At 47.4% G+C, this 19,289-nt stretch overlaps 1 protein-coding gene across 6 annotated transcripts in view; it reads right to left on the reverse strand.

Moving 5' to 3' along the window:
* CTBP1 (C-terminal binding protein 1) overlaps nt 1–19,289 on the reverse strand; it is a 664,453-nt gene that overhangs the window by 243,985 nt on the left and 401,179 nt on the right. The window contains exon 1 of one of the 6 annotated variants that reach the window (XM_068275672.1): nt 5,245–5,323. The exons of the other annotated variants lie outside the window; for them this stretch is intronic. Within the exon in view, the coding sequence (XP_068131773.1) occupies nt 5,245–5,251 (7 nt within the window). The 5' untranslated portion in view covers nt 5,252–5,323. Of the gene's footprint in view, nt 1–5,244; nt 5,324–19,289 lie in introns of those variants that run through there. 6 annotated transcript variants of the gene reach the window in all.

A 19,289-nucleotide genomic window follows, 5' to 3' on the forward strand; every position in this document is an offset into this window, starting at 1 on the left:
CTTCTATTGGCTTTAGAACTCAGTAAGGCCTACGGCACACCAGAGCGTTTCGGCTGCGGTTTGCGATCCGCTTGCGGCTGCGGATACGCTTGGTTAATGTATTTCAATGGGCTGGTGCACACCGAGCGGGAGGCGTTTTGCAGAAACGCATACTCCCGGGCTGAGGCATTTTTTGGATTGCGGAGGCGTTTCTGCCTTAATGTTAAGTATAGGAAAACCGCAAACCGCTCTGAAAACAGCACTTCAGAGCGGTTTGCCAGGCGTTTTTTGTTACAGTAGCTGTTCAGTAACAGCTTTACTGTAACAATACATGAAATCTACTATACCAAAACCGCTACACAAAACGCAAAATGCTAGCTGAAACGCTGCAGAAAAGAAAAAGCGTTTCAAAATCTGCTAGCATTTTGCTTATAAATGAAAATAAATGTCTTGTGTTATTTTGACTACAGTTCCTCTTCAATGGATAAGTAAATGGTGAAACTAAGTTTCTCCATGCTTCATCTGTCCCACCCCAAACAGCCAGAAAGTAACATTTGTGGGAAGCCTCTGAATGGTCCAGAGACTCCCTGGGCCCTCCTGCAGCCTGCCGATCCAGCACAAGGTCCCAATATACCTGAGGCCCTGTCACACTGGCGCAGTGTAGCAAATTGCCACACGGCTACCACAGCCTAATGAAAGCCTATGGGGAAGTTCATACTTCCGACGTTGCGGTACGCTGCCCCGGAAACGCCCTATTTAACGCTAGGGCATACCTATGTTACTGAGAGGCTCATTCGGCAACACAGAATTCATGTTAGTCTATGGCGACGCAGGCCTCTTTACAGGGAACCAGAGGTGGGAAGAATATGGAGACTGCCATATTCCTTTTAAGCAATACCAGTTGCCTGGTTGCTCTGCTGATCCTCTGCCTCTAATACTTTTAAAACAATACACCCTGCACAAGCATGCAGCAGGACAGGGGTTTCTGACAATATTGTTAGAACTGACAAGATTACCTGCATGCTTGTTTCTGGTGCAATTCAGTTCACTACTGCATCTAAATAGATCAGCAGGACAGCCAGGCAACTAGAATTGTTTAATAGGAAATAAATATGGCAGCCTCCATATCACTCTCACCTCTGGTTCACTTTAACCACCCTGGCGTTCTGTTAAATCGCCAGGGTGGCTGCGGGAGGGTTTTTTTTTAATAAAAAAAAAACTATTTCATGCAGCCAACTGAAAGTTGGCTGCATGAAAGCCCACTAGAGGGCGCTCCGGAGGCGATCTTCTGATCGCCTCCGGCGGCAAGAAATAACACGGAAGGCCGCAATGAGCGGCCCTCCGTGTTTCGCTTCCCTCGTCGCCATGGCGACGAGCGGAGTGACGTCATGGACGTCAGCCGACGTCCTGACGTCTGCCGCCTCCGATCCAGCCCTTAGCGCTGGCCGGAACTGTTTGTTCCGGCTACGCTGGGCTCGGGCGGCTGGGGACCCTCTTTCGCCGCTGCATGCGGCGGATCGCCGCGCTGCAGCGGCGATCAGGCAGCACACGCGGCTGGCAAAGTGCCGGCTGCGTGTGCTGCACTTTATTTGGTGAAAGTCGGCCCAGCAGAGCCTGAGCGGCAGCCTCTGGCGGTGTTGGACGAGCTGAGCTCGTCCAGACCGCTCAGCAGGTTAAAGAGGTTGATGTGGCGACGTCGCGGAAGCTTATTTTTACAATCCGCTTCCGTGCACTTAGCCGAAGCAGGAAGTGACTGCAAGCATGTGTCACTTCCTGCTTGGCCTATTGCCAGACAGGAACACAGTGTACTAACGTGGTGTTCCCTGAAGGCCTGTTTTTGGAGTTGCTATGCTGCAACGCTAACACCAAATTTGTAGTGTGAAACCAGCCTTAGACTCTTGCCAGTCCAATAAGTCTCTTCCAGGCACGAGGCCGTGGATGAGCGAGTCCCATCATAGCATTCTTCCCTTGTGCATGAGCACTTTGTTCTTCTGTGTGTACACAGTTGTGTTTGAAATCGTCATTAAAGGACAACTGAAGTGAGACGTAAAAAAGGAGGCTGCCATATTTATTTCCTTTTAAACCATCCCAGTTGCCTGGCAGCCCTGCTGATCTATTTGGCTGCAGTAGTGTCTGAATAACACCAGAAACAAGCATGCAGCCAATCTTGTCAGATCTGACAATGTCAGAGACACCTGAACTGCTGCATGCTTGTTCAGGGTCTATGGCTAAAAAGTATTAGAGGCAGGATCAGCAGGACAGCCAGGCAACTGGTATTGCTTAAAAAGGAATTAAATATGGCAGCCTCCATATCCCTCTCACTTCAGTTGCCCTTTAATTTTGGGTCATAGAATTTGTTTTACATTTTATTCAGCATGTTGCATTTGTCACTGTAATTACCATATCTACCAATTCTGTATCTGTGTCTAGATTTGGTGTTTACCATGGTTTGATTTATGTACACATTTTGTGGTTTTCTTTGTACAGAATGTTGGCGCTTTATAAAACAACACTAATAATAATACTCCATTTGTCTGCAGCAGTGCCTGAATCACACACCTGAAACAAGCATGCAGCTAATCCAGTGTCTACATAACTTAAAGAAATCTACTTTGTTACTATGAACAAACCCAATAAAGTCATCACTCCGGGCACAAATAGCTTTTTCCTCCTTAGCAAAACTTGTTGGATATGTACATTCGCTTCATCAGCAGAAACTCCTGAATACCTGCTTCAGAACTCAGCAGCCACTCCCTGCACAGACCTCCAGAACTGCAGGCTGTGATCTCACATCAATCTCTCCGTCCTCCAAAAAATGACAACTGCCATAAAACTTTACAATTAACTCCTACAAAGCACAGTTATCAGAACAGTGTAATTAACCAAAATAGCCTTACTTATAAATATTTGGGAAGAAAAAAAAAAAAAAAAAAAAAAAAAAAAAAAAAAAAAAACACACCCACCACATTTAGACACTTCTTGCCAGGGTTCAAGCATAGTTTTTTTTTTTTTCACATACATATTTTAAATTCACCTGAAAGTGTTTTGCAAAGTAAGGTGTTAGCAACCAGCTGTCAGTTGTTGAGAGTGTGAACAGATCCCAAAATCTGGCTACTTCAGAATCTGGCCATCCAGTGTATAAAGTGGCTGGCTAATACAGCCAATATGCGAACAAACTTGCAACTTTCCTTTTTGAAATGACTAGCCAGAGAGCAAAGCCGGCCAAGTCCTGATTTTTTTTATGAGAGAGAGAGAGAGAGAGAGAGAGAGAGAGAGAGAGAGAGAGAGAGAGAGAGAGAGAGAGGAGAGAGAGAGAGGAGAGAGAGAGAGAGGAGAGAGAGAGAGGAGAGAGAGAGAGAGAGAGAGAGAGAGAGAGAGAGAGAGAGAGAGAGAGAGAGAGAGAGAGAGAGAGAGAGAGAGAGAGAGAGAGAGAGAGAGAGAGAGAGAGAGAGAGAGAGAGAGAGAGAGAGAGAGAGAGTAGAGAGAGAGAGAGAGGAGAGAGAGAGAATCAACTGAGTGAGTGAGGCCCCCAAAGGTTAAAGAGAACCTAAAGTGAAATAAAACTACAGGGAGCTGGAAGAAGCCCCAGGTAAGATCAACTGGCCACATTTCACTTTGCGTTCTCTTTAAAAGGAGAACTATAGTGAGAGGTATATGAAGGCTGCCATATTGATTTCCTTTTAAACAATACCAGTTGCCTGGCTAACCTGCAGATCCTCTGCCTCTAATACTTTTAGCCCTAGACCAAGCATGCAGCAGAACAGTTTGACAGATCTGACAGGATTAGCTGCATGCTTCTTTCTGGTAGGATTCCCACTACTGCAGGCAAATAGCTAAGCAGGGCTGCCGGGCAACTGGTATTACTTAAAGGGGAACTGAAGTGAGAGGTGTACGGAGGCTGCCATATTTACTTCCTTTTAAGCAATACCAGTTGCCTGGCAGCCCTGCTGGTCTATTTCTCTGCAGTAGTATCTGAATAACACCAGAAACAAGCATACAGCTAGTCTTGTCAGATCTGACTTTAAAGTCTGAAACACCTGATCTGCTGCATGCTTGTTCAGGGGCTATGGCGAATAGTATTAGAGGCAGAGGATCAGCAGGGCTGCCAGGCAACTGGTATTGCTTAAAAGGAAATAAACATGGCAGCCCCCATATACCTCTCTCTTCAGTTCCCCTTTAAAAGGAAATAAATATGGCAGCCTCCATATACCGCTCACTACAGTTCTCTTTATAAAAATCAGAGATCAGCGATCCTGAAGGAGCCAGGCTGCAAGCGGACAGAGGCGAGATCTGGATATCTGGAACGGAGGGGGAAGCCAGGGTGTGAGGACAGTGGAGGGGAACAGAGGACTTGGAGGTGCAGAGTGGAGACTGAAAGGTAACAGAGGTGAGGGCAACCCAGAGCAGAGGGAAGGACTAAGGCCCTTGAATTCCAACACTGGCCCCGCCACACCAGGTCTGCCCCTGCCCACCTTCTGCAGCACTCGTGTCATTTCACACTCCGACCCGCCAAAACTCCAAAATTAAACAAGTTTGTTGGCATGTAGGCCACATTAGCCGACCACTTCGTACAGTGCGTGTGTGCGTGTGTGTGTGTGTGTGTGTGTGTGTGTGTGTGTGTGTGTGTGTGTGTGTGTGTGTGTGTGTGTGTGTGTGTGTGTGTAGTGTTCTGGCCAAAACATACATAAACAGACAACAACTAATGAATAAAAGAAAACAAAAAAAAAACCTCTATATTTAGATTTCATCCAGTAGTTGCCAATTAAAGTCTGTGCATCATCTAAAGATCCCATGAGACCATTATTACCCCCGAGTCCCTTATTACCCCCTAGTAATGCTGCAGCGCTCATCCCAGGTATATGGCATCTGTTCAGAGATAGATAGGATACACACACACACACAGACTATACAGCACATTGTCAAGCCATATGAAGTACAGAAATCTCCAGTTAGAGCAGCTCCCATAGAGCACCAATGTGTCCTCCCTGTGGGAATTAGTATAAATAGCAACAGCTCAGCCCAAGTGCCTGGCATGTAACACAAGCACCTTGCTCCATTTACATACAGGGCTGTGTTCACAGATCCTGCCCCCACCCCCCGCAGCAGCAGCATGATGCACTGACAGAGCAAAGCCCACCAGTTCACAAGCCAGAGACCAGCCCCCATCCTGTGATCCTCTCACACCACACAGCATGGAATCACACAGAGCCCCCCAGTCCTCAGCAGAAGCCCCCCCAGCCACAGATACAAGAAGGCACCACAAACCTTGCATCTCCACCTTCTAGGCTTATCCCAGCGCTCTATGCTAAGGCTTGGGAAAAGCAGCAGCCAGGAAGCAGCCGTCCAATCAGCGTGTACGAGCCTTGCGGGCCAGCCAATGGCAGGCGGGCAGTCCTGGGCGCTGGCCAATGGCAGGAGAGGCTGGGCATTTTCAGCTTACAGAGGCTGGAGTGTGGAGAGGAGGAGACGCAAGAAAATAAATAAAATAGCTGCGTGTGCCCTCCCGCGTCTCCCTCCTCCTCCCACCATGTGACATGGCTGGAATGAGCCACTTGTGGACACCGAGGATGGGGATGCTCCAATCACCTCCTGGCCACATAATGCATTGGCATTTCCTGCTGAGAACAGTACATTGGGTTGCTTTCATTTCTTAAAGCGAACCTGCTTTTAGCAATCAAAAAGTTAGATACATAAGTAGAGGGAAGCCTCTGGATCGGAGCGTATTGGGAGCAGTCGGCATAGCTCCCAACTGTCCCTTTTTCGGAGGGACAGTCCCTTTTTGGAAGCCCTGTCCTCCTGTCCCTTTTTCCCTCTCATTTGTCCCCCTTTCAGGTGTGTGTGTGTGTGTGTGTGCAGGGCCGGTGTAATGCCGATTTATGCTTCCTATCGAGACATGCTGAAAACCGATCTGGGCATGTGCACCAGCACTTGAGCTCAGTTTGCCTGATATCCTTCCACCGGCTTGTCGATACTAACTACTACTAAGAATCCCATAGGAGCAGGTTAGGAGAGGTTGTAGGTTAGGGCCCTTTTCCACTATGAAATGCGATCGCGTTTGCGATCGCGATTCTAATCGCGATCGCAATCGCGTTTCAATTTCCACCATGCGATTGCGTTTGCGATTGAGCTACTATACTCATAGTCCAGCTCAATCGCATACAAAACGCGGCAGGACGACGATTGCGCTTTTACCAAAATCGCATCGCAATCGGATCGCACTAATGGAAATTGCTGCTGCAGTTTCCATTAGTTTAATGTACCTTGCGATTTGCGATCAGAAGCAAATCGCAAATCGCAGGCTAGTGGAAAAAGGCCCTTAGTGTTAGGAGTAGAAGAGGGAGGTTAGCGTTAGGAGAACAGATGGGAGGGTTAGTGTTAAGCTGGCCACTAATGGTCCAATTTCTAGCGAAAAATCGTTTGAGCGATCAGAAATTCTGATCGGATTGGTTGTAAATAATCTCCATTGGTGGACACAATCGATTATGAGTGAGTGAAAAAAAATGTCGCCCGAATGACTTTTCGTCGAACGAAAATTTGGATTTTCTTGGTGGTCGTGATAGATAGGAAGCAACGATTGGTTAGTTGATGGTGCAGTGAACGATTTTTCGTCCGATCAGAATTTCTGATCGCTCGAACGATTTTTCGCTAGAAATTGGACCGTTAGTGGCCAGCTTAAGGATAGGAGAGGGGGTAGAGTTAGGGTTACGAGGGGAGAAGGGTGAGTAAGTTAGGCAGACCGGTAGCACATACCGATAAAATTGCATATTTAGACACCTTGACTAATCGATTGACGCTACCAGATTAGACCAGGTAGTACATTTCGACAAAGTAGGACAACTCGGCACTACACCGGCCGAGGCATAGGCTGAAGAGGCTCCAGCCTCAGGGAGCAGTGTAGGAGGGGGCGCACAATTCATTCAGCTGTCATTCCTATTTGTGTTTGAAACAGAAAGAAATAAGAAAAGGGGATACATAGCAGTGACCGCAAGCCAGATAACTAGATATTAAGGTGTTGGGGAGGTCGTGGGCCCTGTGGCACCTCTTAGTCTAATAGCAATCAGTGTGTGATGGCTGGGGTGGCAGGGATGGAGGGGTGCACTTTGGTGTCTCAGCCTTGGGTGCTGGAGGACCTTGTCCCGTGTGTGTGAACCAGGGTAGAAAGGACCAGTGTGGTTTGAATGATAAAACATTTTTTCTTATGAAATCTTTATGATATGCGTGACAAGGGACGTGGTGGGGGCGTGACCAGGGATGTGGCAGGGGTGTGCCTTTTTCTCAGCTCAAAAAGTTAGGTCCCTCCTACAGAGCAAGGGTTTTTTAGTGTTACACTAAGGCCTTGTTAACAAATCACAAGCGCTTGCACGTAATTTTTTTTTTTTTTTTTTTTGCCTCCCGGCGCTTACCTGCACGTTAGCGATTTTAAGCTGGCGATTTTCTGAGCACTATTGATGAACGATTTGTTTTTTCACTTCCTGACAAAATAACAATGTAGTTTTGAAAGCGCTTGGGAAATTGCTATACAAAGCACTTTAAGCGCTTATCGATATCCCCATAGAGCAAAAACGAAAAAGGACTGCTGCACTCACGTATGTTGCACGTATGGGAGCAGGGAAATCAGATGCCAAAGTTCAGAAAGGTAACCAAGGAAGTCCCGCTGCACCAAATGGCAGGGTGAAGTAGAAAATTTTTTCTTCTTTAATCCATCAGGGTTACAGATAAAAGCTCACGCGTATTGGAGCAATAGATGGCTCCTTAATCATAGCTTACAAATGCATGTGTTACACAGGTTTGCATGTTGGATTATTATTGCTCTGTACAAATTAACAAGCTGACACATCATTGCATTCCAGCGGTTCTGGAGGTGTGTTTAGCTTCTAAGGGTACAATGGTTAATTTGCATATATTCAGCAGTGATGCACTGGGAGACATCTCAAGCTCACTCCAACCTGAATTATCGCAAATTCTGTTTTAAGAAAGCAAACTTGTTTTTCTTACACAGGTTATATAGTGTGTGGCCACACCCCTAGGGGTGTCCATCTTGACCTTAAAGGTACATACACCATCAGTGGCGTAGCTAAGAAGCTGTGGGCCCTGATGCAAGTTTTACAATGGGGCCCCCCGAAGCACTGTATCCATAACAATTGATATGGCGCACCAAAACCTGCCAATGGCAACTACAGTGTCAGAGGTGCAAGAAGGGGATGGGAAGCAGTTTGTTAATGATTACCACTATTCAAAGTATCTATAGAAGTGTTTATTATGAGCACAGGATTAATACTGAACTAACATTGTATTTGAGGGAGGATCCTTCTGGGCCCCGATGAGGTTGCAACCTCTGAAACCCCTATTGCTACGCCCCAGTACATAACGGTCTAAAATAGTGTGAACCACTACCGTACATTTCATACATAAAAAAAATATATGATATCCCTATACCTTCCATTGAACCAAAACTCTCAGAAAATGGTACAGGTAGAGCTTTGGTGAGCGGAAAGCAGTCAAAACAGGAACCAAATCTCTTTTGTCCCTCTTTCAGGATAAGAACTCATGTGCAAATCTATGTAGATAGAGAGGACTAGTGTGGTCTGATTTATAAAACTTTGGGCCTGATGCCATCGTCATACTCGCCAGTATTAAACGCTGGTGAGTTCAATAATCGGGCAACGATAACGTCGGCTGATCCTATTGGTTTAGCGCTAGGCACGGTCCTATTGCACTTTTCATGCTGCTAGGAAGCGATGCTTCGCATAAGACATGAGCATTGGTGTGTTTAGACCTGCTTTTTGCAGTCTCCTTTATTATGAAGGTCAGCACCACAGGGCAAAATCTCACTCCCCATCGCCTGGGGCTTTCACCTGAGTAATGCTACCCAACGATCGACCATTGCACAAATGAAACCGGCAATTTGGATTTGTTAGCAATCCTTGTGCGATGGCAAAGTGATAAGTAGCACACATTTGCAAGCTACTTCTCACCTGGAACAGGATATGACCCTTTGTCTTTTGCTTCTGAATCCTTGTTGGTATCAGTGACCAGGTGTATGCCATGGGTGTGATTAGAGGTGTGGCAGGGGTGTGTCATAGTCAGGGCCTGGCCAGAGGCGAGAGAGGCTCCAGCCTCAGGGCACAGCTAGGAGGGGGGCACAACTCCACTATCATTTCCCTATTGTGTTTGAAGCAGAGTGTAATAAGAAAAGGGGACACATGGCAGTGACTGCAAGCCAAATAACTAGAGATTAAGGTGTTGGGGGCCCTGGCCCCTAATAGCAATTAGTGTGTGAGGGATGGGGGGGGGGGGGGGGGGAACGCACTTTGGGTCTCAGTCTTGGGTGCTTCTCCCGACTCTGCTTACAGTGTTCCTCTCATCTCAAAAACTTGGAAGGTATCTTTATTAGGCTGATTTTTCACTGAGAATACTTAACGTGTCCATATATAAGAGGATGTATGGGCAGATCGACCAAGAGACAGATCTCTGATTGGAGAGACATCTGTTGCCTGCCCATACATCAACAGATTGATACAATGAGATTTCAGCATGAAATCTCAGGAATCGGCATTGTGACGCCGGATCTGCCTCCACCTTCCCAATGCATTTAAAGAGACACTGAAGCGAAAAAAATATATATATATTGAATTGGTTGTGTACTATGAATAATTACTAGAAGATTAGCAGCAAAGCAAATATTCTCATATTTTTATTTTCAGGTATATAGTGTGTTTTCTAACATTGCATCATTCTCTAATATGTGCAGATAACACAACACTCAGCATTCAAAATGATTCTTTCAGAGCAGTCTGTGAACTAATGACCTCTCCTCTGGCAGAGAAAAAGAAATTTGTTCACTAACAGTTGAGATAATAAAAGTCAGAAAACAGCCCTTTACACGACTTTGAAAGTCGTAGAGATTAATGGCTTTTTTGCATAGAGATAACTAGAGTTTCTTAACTCTTGCTGTACTGGAAACAATTAGACTGATGTATCTGATCTTAATGTTTTATTTCTTAGCTGTGCTACACATGCAAATCATAATATAATTTTTTTTTTCGCTGCAGTTTCTCTTTAATACTTTACCTGACAGCTGTCTCCCACCGTGGTCACCATTAGTCTTCCAAATTGCAGGCAGGCTTCTGATAAGTACATGGCGCTTGTGTGACGTCACACATGCACCGCAAGCATTATGGAAGTCCAGCGGCAATGCTAATGATGCATGGGGATCACGGCAGGAGACACCGGAGAAGTAAAGTATTAAGTGCACGGGCGGGGGGCACAGTCACATTAGGGGAAGCAGCGCCGGAGATTCTGTCATGTTTGTCAGGCGTCCTGATATTACATGCAGTTACCACCACACACCTGCTCTGCTACTGACTCCACTCTCCTGACTGGATCATCATCTGCTTCTGTTGACAAACCATGCCGCTCTTGGTCATGTCTTGCTAGCCCTGACCATCTGCCTGAACACAACCAAATCTCTCTGATGCCTGCCCTGACAATGTTCATGAACACAGGCAAGTCTCTTGTGGTACCCATACACAGTACAATAAATAAAAAAAAAAAAATTGATTTTCCCATTTTTTCAACCAAAACAATCACATTGAATGAAAGTTGAAAAGCATCTTTTTTCGATCAAGGGAAAAAAAAAAAACCAAAAAACAAATTATCCGGTTTTCTTTCTATAAAAATCCGATGAAACATGTTGGAGGAAAAAAAAAAAAGTTACTAGCAGCACTTTTCTAAGAGTTTGTGCTTTGTAAAGCTCTTGCTAATATAATGCTGGGGTAGTTAAACCAAAAAAAAACAAAAAAAAAAAAAAAAAAAAAAAAACAAAAAAAAAAAAAAAAAAAAAAAAAACCAGTGGGATCACACATATCATTACATTAGTATGAGCCTTTAAAATTACATGCACTTAGAAAAGCGCTGCAAGTGGGTTCCAGGCCTTACATTTGTCTTGACCATCTTCCTGAATTTTCCAGGTGTCTCTGATGCCTGCCCTGACCATCTGCCTGAGCTTGCCAATTAGTGTTGGTCGAATAGCTCTGCATTAGATAGCCAAACTGAGTAAATGGGCAGGCATCTGGGGGTCTCCTTGTTAAAAGGGGGACCCCAGATGCCACCCTGAGTCCCTTCCCAGGGCCTACAACAACAGGCGTGGGGTACTTACCCCTACACCTGTTGGTACCACAACCTTAACCACTTTCGCCTTTTGGACATTGCTGATACTGCCAAAAGGCTGCTACTGAGCTGCTGCGCGTTCCCATTCATAGATCTAAGTCCCCGTTAGACTGCTTCTTTTCTTAAGAGAAAAAAATAAATAAATAAAAATCCCGTCCTCCCTATGCTTCCTGGAAGCGAGAGTGCTCACTTACAGAACAAAAAAAAAAAAATTAAATACAATTTATTGCATTTAAAAATTGACGGTTTACCCCTCACATAAAATATTGGTGCCATACATTGTGACAGGGACATAAATTGTGTAATAACCGGGACAAATGGGCACATACAATGTGTGGGTTTCAATTATTGTAGCATGTATTTTAAAGCTATAATGGCCAAAAAATGAGAATTTTTTCCCCATTTTTTTCTTCATATTCCTGTTGAAATGCATTTAGTATATAAAAAAAAAAAAAAAAAAAAAAAACACACACACCTTAGCAAAACGTACCACCCAAAGAAAGCGTAATTAGTGGTGGAGAAAACAAGATATAGATCAATTCATTGCAATAATTAGTGATAAAGTTATTGGCGAATGAATGAGAGGTCAAAAAAATTGCTATGATGCATAAGGTGAAAAACAAGTGAAAGCTGAAGTGGTTAAAGGGTACTGGAGGTCATAATGACAGGATCTATCTTAATGAGAACAGATGTTAAAACATAACCGGGGAACAGTCCGCACTCCGCCCCTTTTCACTTCAAAGCAGCGGCCATGTTTCCAAAGACTACCAATTCTCTTCGGAAACCTCCGCCTGCGTAGCCATGCCCCATCCCCACATTGGTAGCCATCAATCAGGTCTTGCCTGGTGAGATAAGGGCGCAGAGATCACCTGCCTGGAGGGAGAATGTCAGGACAGGAAAGTTTTTAACTGTCCAACGCCACCATCCATCCATTTTATAATGCACTTTATAAAAAGGCAGTGGAAGCCTATGGGAATGGATGGTGCCCATTCCTGCTAGGTTGGTTGCCACATGAAAATTGAGCTCCAACAGGGAAATTCTAATTGCTTCAGGCAAGGAACGCACTTGTCTTTCAGTTTTCTGCGTGTGTTTTTCTGCACCCAAAGTGCAGAACCCGGGGTGGGTCGGGGGTACTCACCTTGGGTGGGGTGAAGCCTCCGGATCCTATTGAGGCCTCCCCCGTCCTCCTCGGTCCCACGGTGGCAGCGAAAATCCTCCCGGAGCGGCAGCGATGTAAATAGTTACCTTTTGGCTCCAGCGTAGGCACAGTATCCGCTCCTCACGGAGATAGGCGAAAATAGCCGATCTCCGTCGGGCCGCTCTACTGCGCAGGCACAGGAGACTTGCGCCTGCGCAGTAGAGCGGCCCGACGGAGATCGGCTATTTCCGCCCATCTCCGTCAGAAGAGCCGCAACAGCGTCCCCGCTGGAGCCTGGAAAGGTAAATATTGAACAGGCTGTCGGGTCTATCGGGCCGCTGTTCGGAGGGTTGCAGCGAGATTATATGGGACAGAGGAGGATGGGGGAATCCTCATTAGGACCTTGAGGCTTCCCCCTCCCGAGGCGAGTACCCCCCCCCCCCCCCCCCCCCAGGGGACGTTTTTATTGTTACAGTGTCTCTAAGTGTTAACTAGCCCACTGATTAACATGAGCTCTCAGTTTTTCTGTGCAGAGAACAGTCAAGTGTGTTCCCTGCCTCATGGTGAACCAATGAGTCCTCCCTGTTGCTAAGTAGAATTCACATTAAGGGTTTTTGTGGTTTTTTTTTTTTTTTTGTTTTTTTAAGATTCAAGAAATCCAAATCAGATTTCTATTTTTTCCCCCCAACATAAGTTGATCGGGAGTGGCGGATTTTTCTTATCAATTGTTATGAAATGGTGTAGGGTAGATGGTCAATTTCTTAAAAGGGAGAACTTCAGCCTAAACAGACATACCATCATTAAAGAGAGTCTGAAGCGAGAATAAATCTCGCTTCAGACCTCATAAATAGCAGGGGCACGTGTGCCCCTGCTAAAACGCCGCTATAGCGCGGCTTAACGGGGGTCCCTTCACCCCCAAATCCCCCTCAATACACCCGGGGAGCGCTTCAAGGTTGGGGCAGGGCTAACCGCCGCAGCCCTGCCCCACGCGCGTCTGTCAGCGCGTATCTCCGCCTCTCCCCCGCCCCTCTCAGTCTTCCTTCACTGAGAGGGGCGGGGGAGAGGCGGCGATGCGCCGCTGACAGACGCGACTGGAGGCAGGGCTGCAGCTGTTAGCCCTGCCTCCAGGAAGGGAAATTCTGCGACCTTTTTACGACACACTTTTGCGGGGGGTGGGTTGGGGGTGAAGGGACCCCCGTTTAGCCGCGGGATAGCGGCGTTTTAGCAGGGGCACACGTGCCCCTGCTATTTATGAGCTCTGAAGCGAGATTTATTCTCGCTTCAGAGTCTCTTTAAGTTACATTAGTTATGTTAATTAAAATAGATGGGTAATATAATCTCTTACCCACACGGTTATAAAAGTACAGGCAAATGTTTGTGATTTCATGGGGGCAGCCATCTTTTTTGTTGAAAGGAGGTGACAGGGAGCATGAGACACAGTTCCAACTGTCCTGTGTCCCGATCACCCCTCCCAGCTGCACACACTAGGCTTCTAATCTCAAATTCAAAACAAAATACCAAATTTGCATGGTGTGTGGCCACCTTAAAGCAGTCACAGATAGACATGCATACAAATGCACAATGAGGCCTGGAACCCACTGAAATCAGCAAAAGCGAAACGCAACTGCTAGCATTTTGTCTGAGCGGTTTGCAAGTGGATTCATGTGCGTTTTCGGTCGTGTTTTGCAACATTGTATTTTTTTGCTCAGCGGTTGCATAGCGTTTTGATCCTGATTGGTCCTGTGAATTATTTTTCATTTTGTTACAGTGTGCTGAACCGCAAAACCGCTCAGTTTAGGTTTTGCTGAGCGTTTGCTAGCGTTTCAATACTTTACATTGAAGCGCTAACGCTCCCAAAATGCTGCACGTCCTGCGTTTGCGTTCCTGGGAAACGCAAACGCTCCTGTGGAAGTTGCCCCATCCATTAACATTAGCCCAGCGTTTTGGCAAAGTGCTAGCGTATCGCAGCGCTGCCAAAAGCGCTCCTGTGGGTTCCAGCCCTGATTGTCGATAGCAGGGAATTGGGACATCTACCAATATTTTACTATGAACTAACCTAACCCTACTCATACACAGAACCCTCCCTCTACCTATGTCTAACCCCAAGACCCTGCCAACCCAACCCCCCCCCCCCCCCCCCCGATGCTGCCTAACCTTAATCACTCCCCCATGCCTAAACTCAACTACCTGGAGCCTAACCTTAATCTGCTTTTTATCGGGCACCATAATTACTCTTCATTGCCGCTAATCTCAGATTTTGCCATTGCTGCCTTTGGCGGCACCACTCTAAGCACTACTGCTCCTGCGCCATTTTTTAGCCGATCCAATTGTTTAATAGGAAATAAATATGGCAGCTTCCATTTCCTTCTCAGGTTAGTGGTTTTAAAGCAAACCTAAACTGAAGATTAAGTCAAAATAAACATACACAGGTCATATATACCTCCTGCAGAGTCTGCTCATGAATCTCTTTCTCCTCTCGTGTGTCCTGTTTGTCCACTGATCAATGGGATTCTCCATCCATTTTAAAAATGGCCATTACCCCATAACACCTTCCAGGTCAGCACACTGCTAAACTAATCTCGCCCACTTGAGCCATAGGAAAACATTGACATTACCGTGCTCATCAGTTGTCATTTCAGTTATAACTGACAGCAACTGATGTCAGTTCTGCCAAAATCTTGTCAGAACTGGAAGGAATCATTGCAAGAAGAAAATGGTTAGCTTCTGAGTGTAACTGACAGTGAGGTAAGTATGTAATATTCATTTGCAGGTACATCATGTGCTTATTTTAACCACTTGCCGACCGCACGCTTATACCGTGCGTCGGCAAAGAGGCAGCTGCAGGACCAGCGACGCAGTACTGCGTCGCCAGCTGCAGGCTGATCAGGAAGCAGCCGCGAGCGGCTGCTTCCTGTCAACTCACGGCGGGGGGCTCCGTGAATAGCCTGCGGGCCGCCGATGGCGGCTCGCAGGCTAAATGTAAACACAAGCGGAAATAATCCGCTTTGTTTACATTGTACGGCGCTGCTGCGCAGCAGCGCCGTAAGGCAGATCGGCGATCCCCGGCCAATCAGCGGCCGGGGATCGCCGCCATGTGACAGGGGACGTCCTGTCACTGGCTGCACAGGACGGATAGCGTCCTGTGCAGCCCGGATCTCCGGGGAAGGGAGGTAGGAGAGGGAGGGGAGAATGTCGCCACGGAGGGGGGCTTTGAGGTGCCCCCCCCCCCGCAACATGCCTGCACGCAGACGCGATCAGACCCCCCCTGCACATCCCCATAGGGGGGAAAAAGGGGGGGGCGATCTGATCGCTCTGCGTGCACCCTGATCTGTGCTGGGGGCTGCAGAGCCCACCAAGCACAGATCCCAACAAACAGCGCTGGTCCTTAAGGGGGGGGGTAAAGGGTGGGTCCTCAAGTGGTTAAATATTTTTACTTGTTCATGTTCACTTTAAGCAACTGCCATGTCAAATTCCTTGTAAGCGCAGACTTGTTTAGTGAAATAAACGAATTCTAATCCCGTTTCTAAATTTCAACATCTACATCTTAGGATCAGCTGCAGCGTCTGATCAGCAGAGCGGGGCAGACAGTGCAGCATTCTGCTCTATGTGAGTAAGCTGGAGGCATGACCACAGCACAGGACAGCTTCAGGGGGAAGGTGGGGGGGGGGGGGGGGGGGGTTGCGGCAGCAGGGAGGTACATCATATCAACGGGGAAACTTCTGCACAATGTATTTCGGCTGTGCTATCCCGGGGACAGTTGTCAGCAGGCAGATTAGTGATGTTGTCATGATACGGATCTTTCTGGGGTTTTATTAGCCCGGGATAAAGCGGGATCTGTGCTCCAGAATCTCCTTTCCATAAATGACAGTGGCAGCAGATTGCAAAGCAGGCCACGCGAGGTCACCCTTCCGGGGAGGTGATGAGGCAACCCTCCAAATCCCACTCACAGCCAGAGAGGCAGCCCAGACACACAGAGGAGAGAGCCTTCCCCAGTCACAGGACGGAGGGAGGAGCAAGCTAGACATAGCAGGTTAACAGTGTGTGACTGGAATCATTTTCTAGTGCCTCTGGCAAGACTTAAAGAGGAACTCAAGTGAAAATGTAATAAAAAAGAGTGCTTCATTTTTACAATAATTATATACAATTTATTTAGTCAGTGTTTGCCCATTGTAAAATCTTTCCTCTCCCTGATTTACATTCTAACATTTATCACATGGTGACACTTTTACTGCTGGCAGGTGATGTCTGCATGCTGCTGCATGCTTTTTTGGCAGTTGGAAACAGCTGTAAAATAGCCATTTCCCAAAATGCAATGAGGTTCCCAGACAGGAAACTGTCAGGGCCATGGTCCTGACATCACACTGTGGGAGGGGTTTAACCACAAAATCAGCCATACAGAGCCACCTGATCTGTTTGTGAAAAGGAAAAGATTTCTCATGGGAAAGGGGGGGGGGGGGTATCAGCTACTGATTGGGTTGAAGTTCAATCCTGGGTTACGGTTTCTCAGTAAAGTGAACCTCAGGTCAAAAAAAAAAAAAAATATATATATATATATATATATTTAAAGGATACCTTAGGCCTAACAATATGGTAAAAAGAAAAATGACGCCCTGTGTGTATGGGGAGTAGCAGAGGCTTATCACACTTCCCTTTCCACGACATCAGCCTCAGTTTTGCAGCAAACAGCAGTTACTGGTCAGCACATGCACTGGATGTCTGCATTGTATAATGTATTGTATTATGCTCTACTCCTCTTGCAGCAAGACAATGCTGCTTACCGGGATTTATTACATACACCCACTTGTCAGGGGATCAAAGAGAAATTTCTTTTACACTGGAGGCTGTATGGCGCACTTCAGAAATCAGAAAAACTTTTTCGCCAAGCATGACTGGGTCATGCCCGGAATTGTTTTTGGCACAATACATCTGGATTAGAGAGAGACATAGATAGAGACATAGATAGAGACATAGATAGATAGCAGCGAGCCATAGAGGCATTGGTTAGTGTGAGTTAGCATTCAATTTCATTGCAATACCACTGCACATTGCATTGCTCCATGCGATTGTATTTCACTACACGTAGTATTGCATTTCCCTATACATCCATAAAGCATCACAGTCCCTAGTGTGACACCGCGATGGTTAGTCTGGTGGGTTGGTTGGTGTGGTTGAAAGTTCCGCCATGGTACAGACCGCCCCGCAGCTCGTTCGGGTTTGCATTGATGGTAGTATGTGGAGGGAGTTCAGGAGGTTGACCGCCGAGGTGAAGAACGAGTTCCTGTGTCTCGTGGTCTTTGTGGAGATGGCCCGAAGCCTCCGGCCCAGTGGCAGCAGGCTGAAGTAGCGGTGGCCTGGGTGAGAAGGATCATTGGCAATCCTCAGAGCCCTGGACTTGAGTCTGTTGTGTAGCAGGGCAAGAGAGGGGAGGGGGCACCCAACGATCCTCTCCGCTGACCTAATGACCCTCTGAAGTTTGTCCTTGTCATTTGCAGTGGCCCCAGCATACCAGACCAAGATGGAGGAGCAGAGGATTGACTCAATGGTGGCGGTGTAGAAGCTGGTTAGGATTTTTTGAGTCATGCCAAACTTTCTCAGCTGGCGGAGGAAGAAGAGTCTTTGCTGGGCTTTCCGTTGGGAGGCAGTGATGTTGGGCTTCCAGCTGAGATCACTGGAAATTATAGTACCCAGAAGCCGGGCACATGGCACCCTGGCTACCTCGGTGCCGTCAATATAAATGGGGGGCGGAGGGGGGGCAGACTTCCTGAAGTCAATGATTAGCTCAACAGTTTTTGCAGTGTTAAGCACCAGCCTGTTCTCCTTGCTCCAGTTGCAAATTCTCTCCACCTGTTGGCAGTACTCTTGGACGTTATCCCTGGTGACAAGGCCAATGATGGTGGTGTCGTCGGCGAACTTGATGACCTTTACGGAGTCTGCCTCCGATCTGCAGTTGTTTGTGTAGAGGGAGAACAGCAATGGTGACAGAACGCAGCCTTGGGGAGCACCTGTGTTCGTGATCGCTGCTTGTGAGTGGATACCGCCCAGTTTGACGACTTGGGATCTGTTGGTGAGAAAGTCTGTGATCCACAGTAGTAGGCTTGGGTGGACTCCGAGTGCAGCAAGGTCCCGTTGCAGAATGCGTGGGCAGATGGTATTTTAGGCCGAACTGAAGTCCAGGAGAAGTATTCTAGCATAAGTGTCCGGCCTGTCCAGGTGGTCGTTGGTGAGCTCCAAGCAGATATTGATCGCATCATCGGTGGACCTGTTTTCCCTATAGGCAAACTGGTAGGGGTCTAGGACGGGTGAAGTGGAGAGCTTGAGGTAGGCTAGGACTGCCCGCGCCATGGTTTTCATGATTACAGACGTCAGGGCTACGGGTCTAAAGTTGTTGAGATCGGAGACCCCTTGTTTCTTAGGGACAGGTATGACGATAGACCTCTTAAAGCAAGTGGGGACCTTGCCTTCCTCCAGGGACTTGGTGAAGATGGCGAAGAGGATGGGAGCAAGTTGCCGACAGCAGGTTTTCAGGCAGGCTGGAGACACTCCGTCGGGGCCGGAGGCTTTCCTGGCATTAAGTGTTGATAAGAGGCGCAGGACCTCGGCTTCGCTCACCACCGAGGGAGAGGGCAGGTTATTGTTTGCCAGGCACAGGGGTGGGGTAGCCGGTGCCGGCCGGCAGCCTAGCCTCCCAGCCAGGAGCACCAAGCCCAGGGCCCTTAACCTCCTTGCCGGTTATCCCGAGCTCAGCTCGGGGTAACCTGCGCAGGAGGATATCTCAGGCCCCGCTGGGCCGATTTGCATAATTTTTTTTTTGTTACAAGCAGCTAGCACTTTGCTAGCTGCTTGTAACTTCCGATCGCCGCCGCTCGCCGCCGATCCGCCGCGCCGAGTCGCTCCCCCCCGCCCCAGAGCCCTGCGCTGCCTGGCCAATCAGTGCCAGGCAGCGTTGAGGGGCGGATCGGGATTCCCTATGACGTCCCGACGTCCATGACGTCATCCCGCCCCG

This window comes from Hyperolius riggenbachi, chromosome 1 (assembly GCF_040937935.1).
Source record: "Hyperolius riggenbachi isolate aHypRig1 chromosome 1, aHypRig1.pri, whole genome shotgun sequence".
NCBI classification, from domain to species: Eukaryota; Metazoa; Chordata; class Amphibia; order Anura; family Hyperoliidae; genus Hyperolius; species Hyperolius riggenbachi.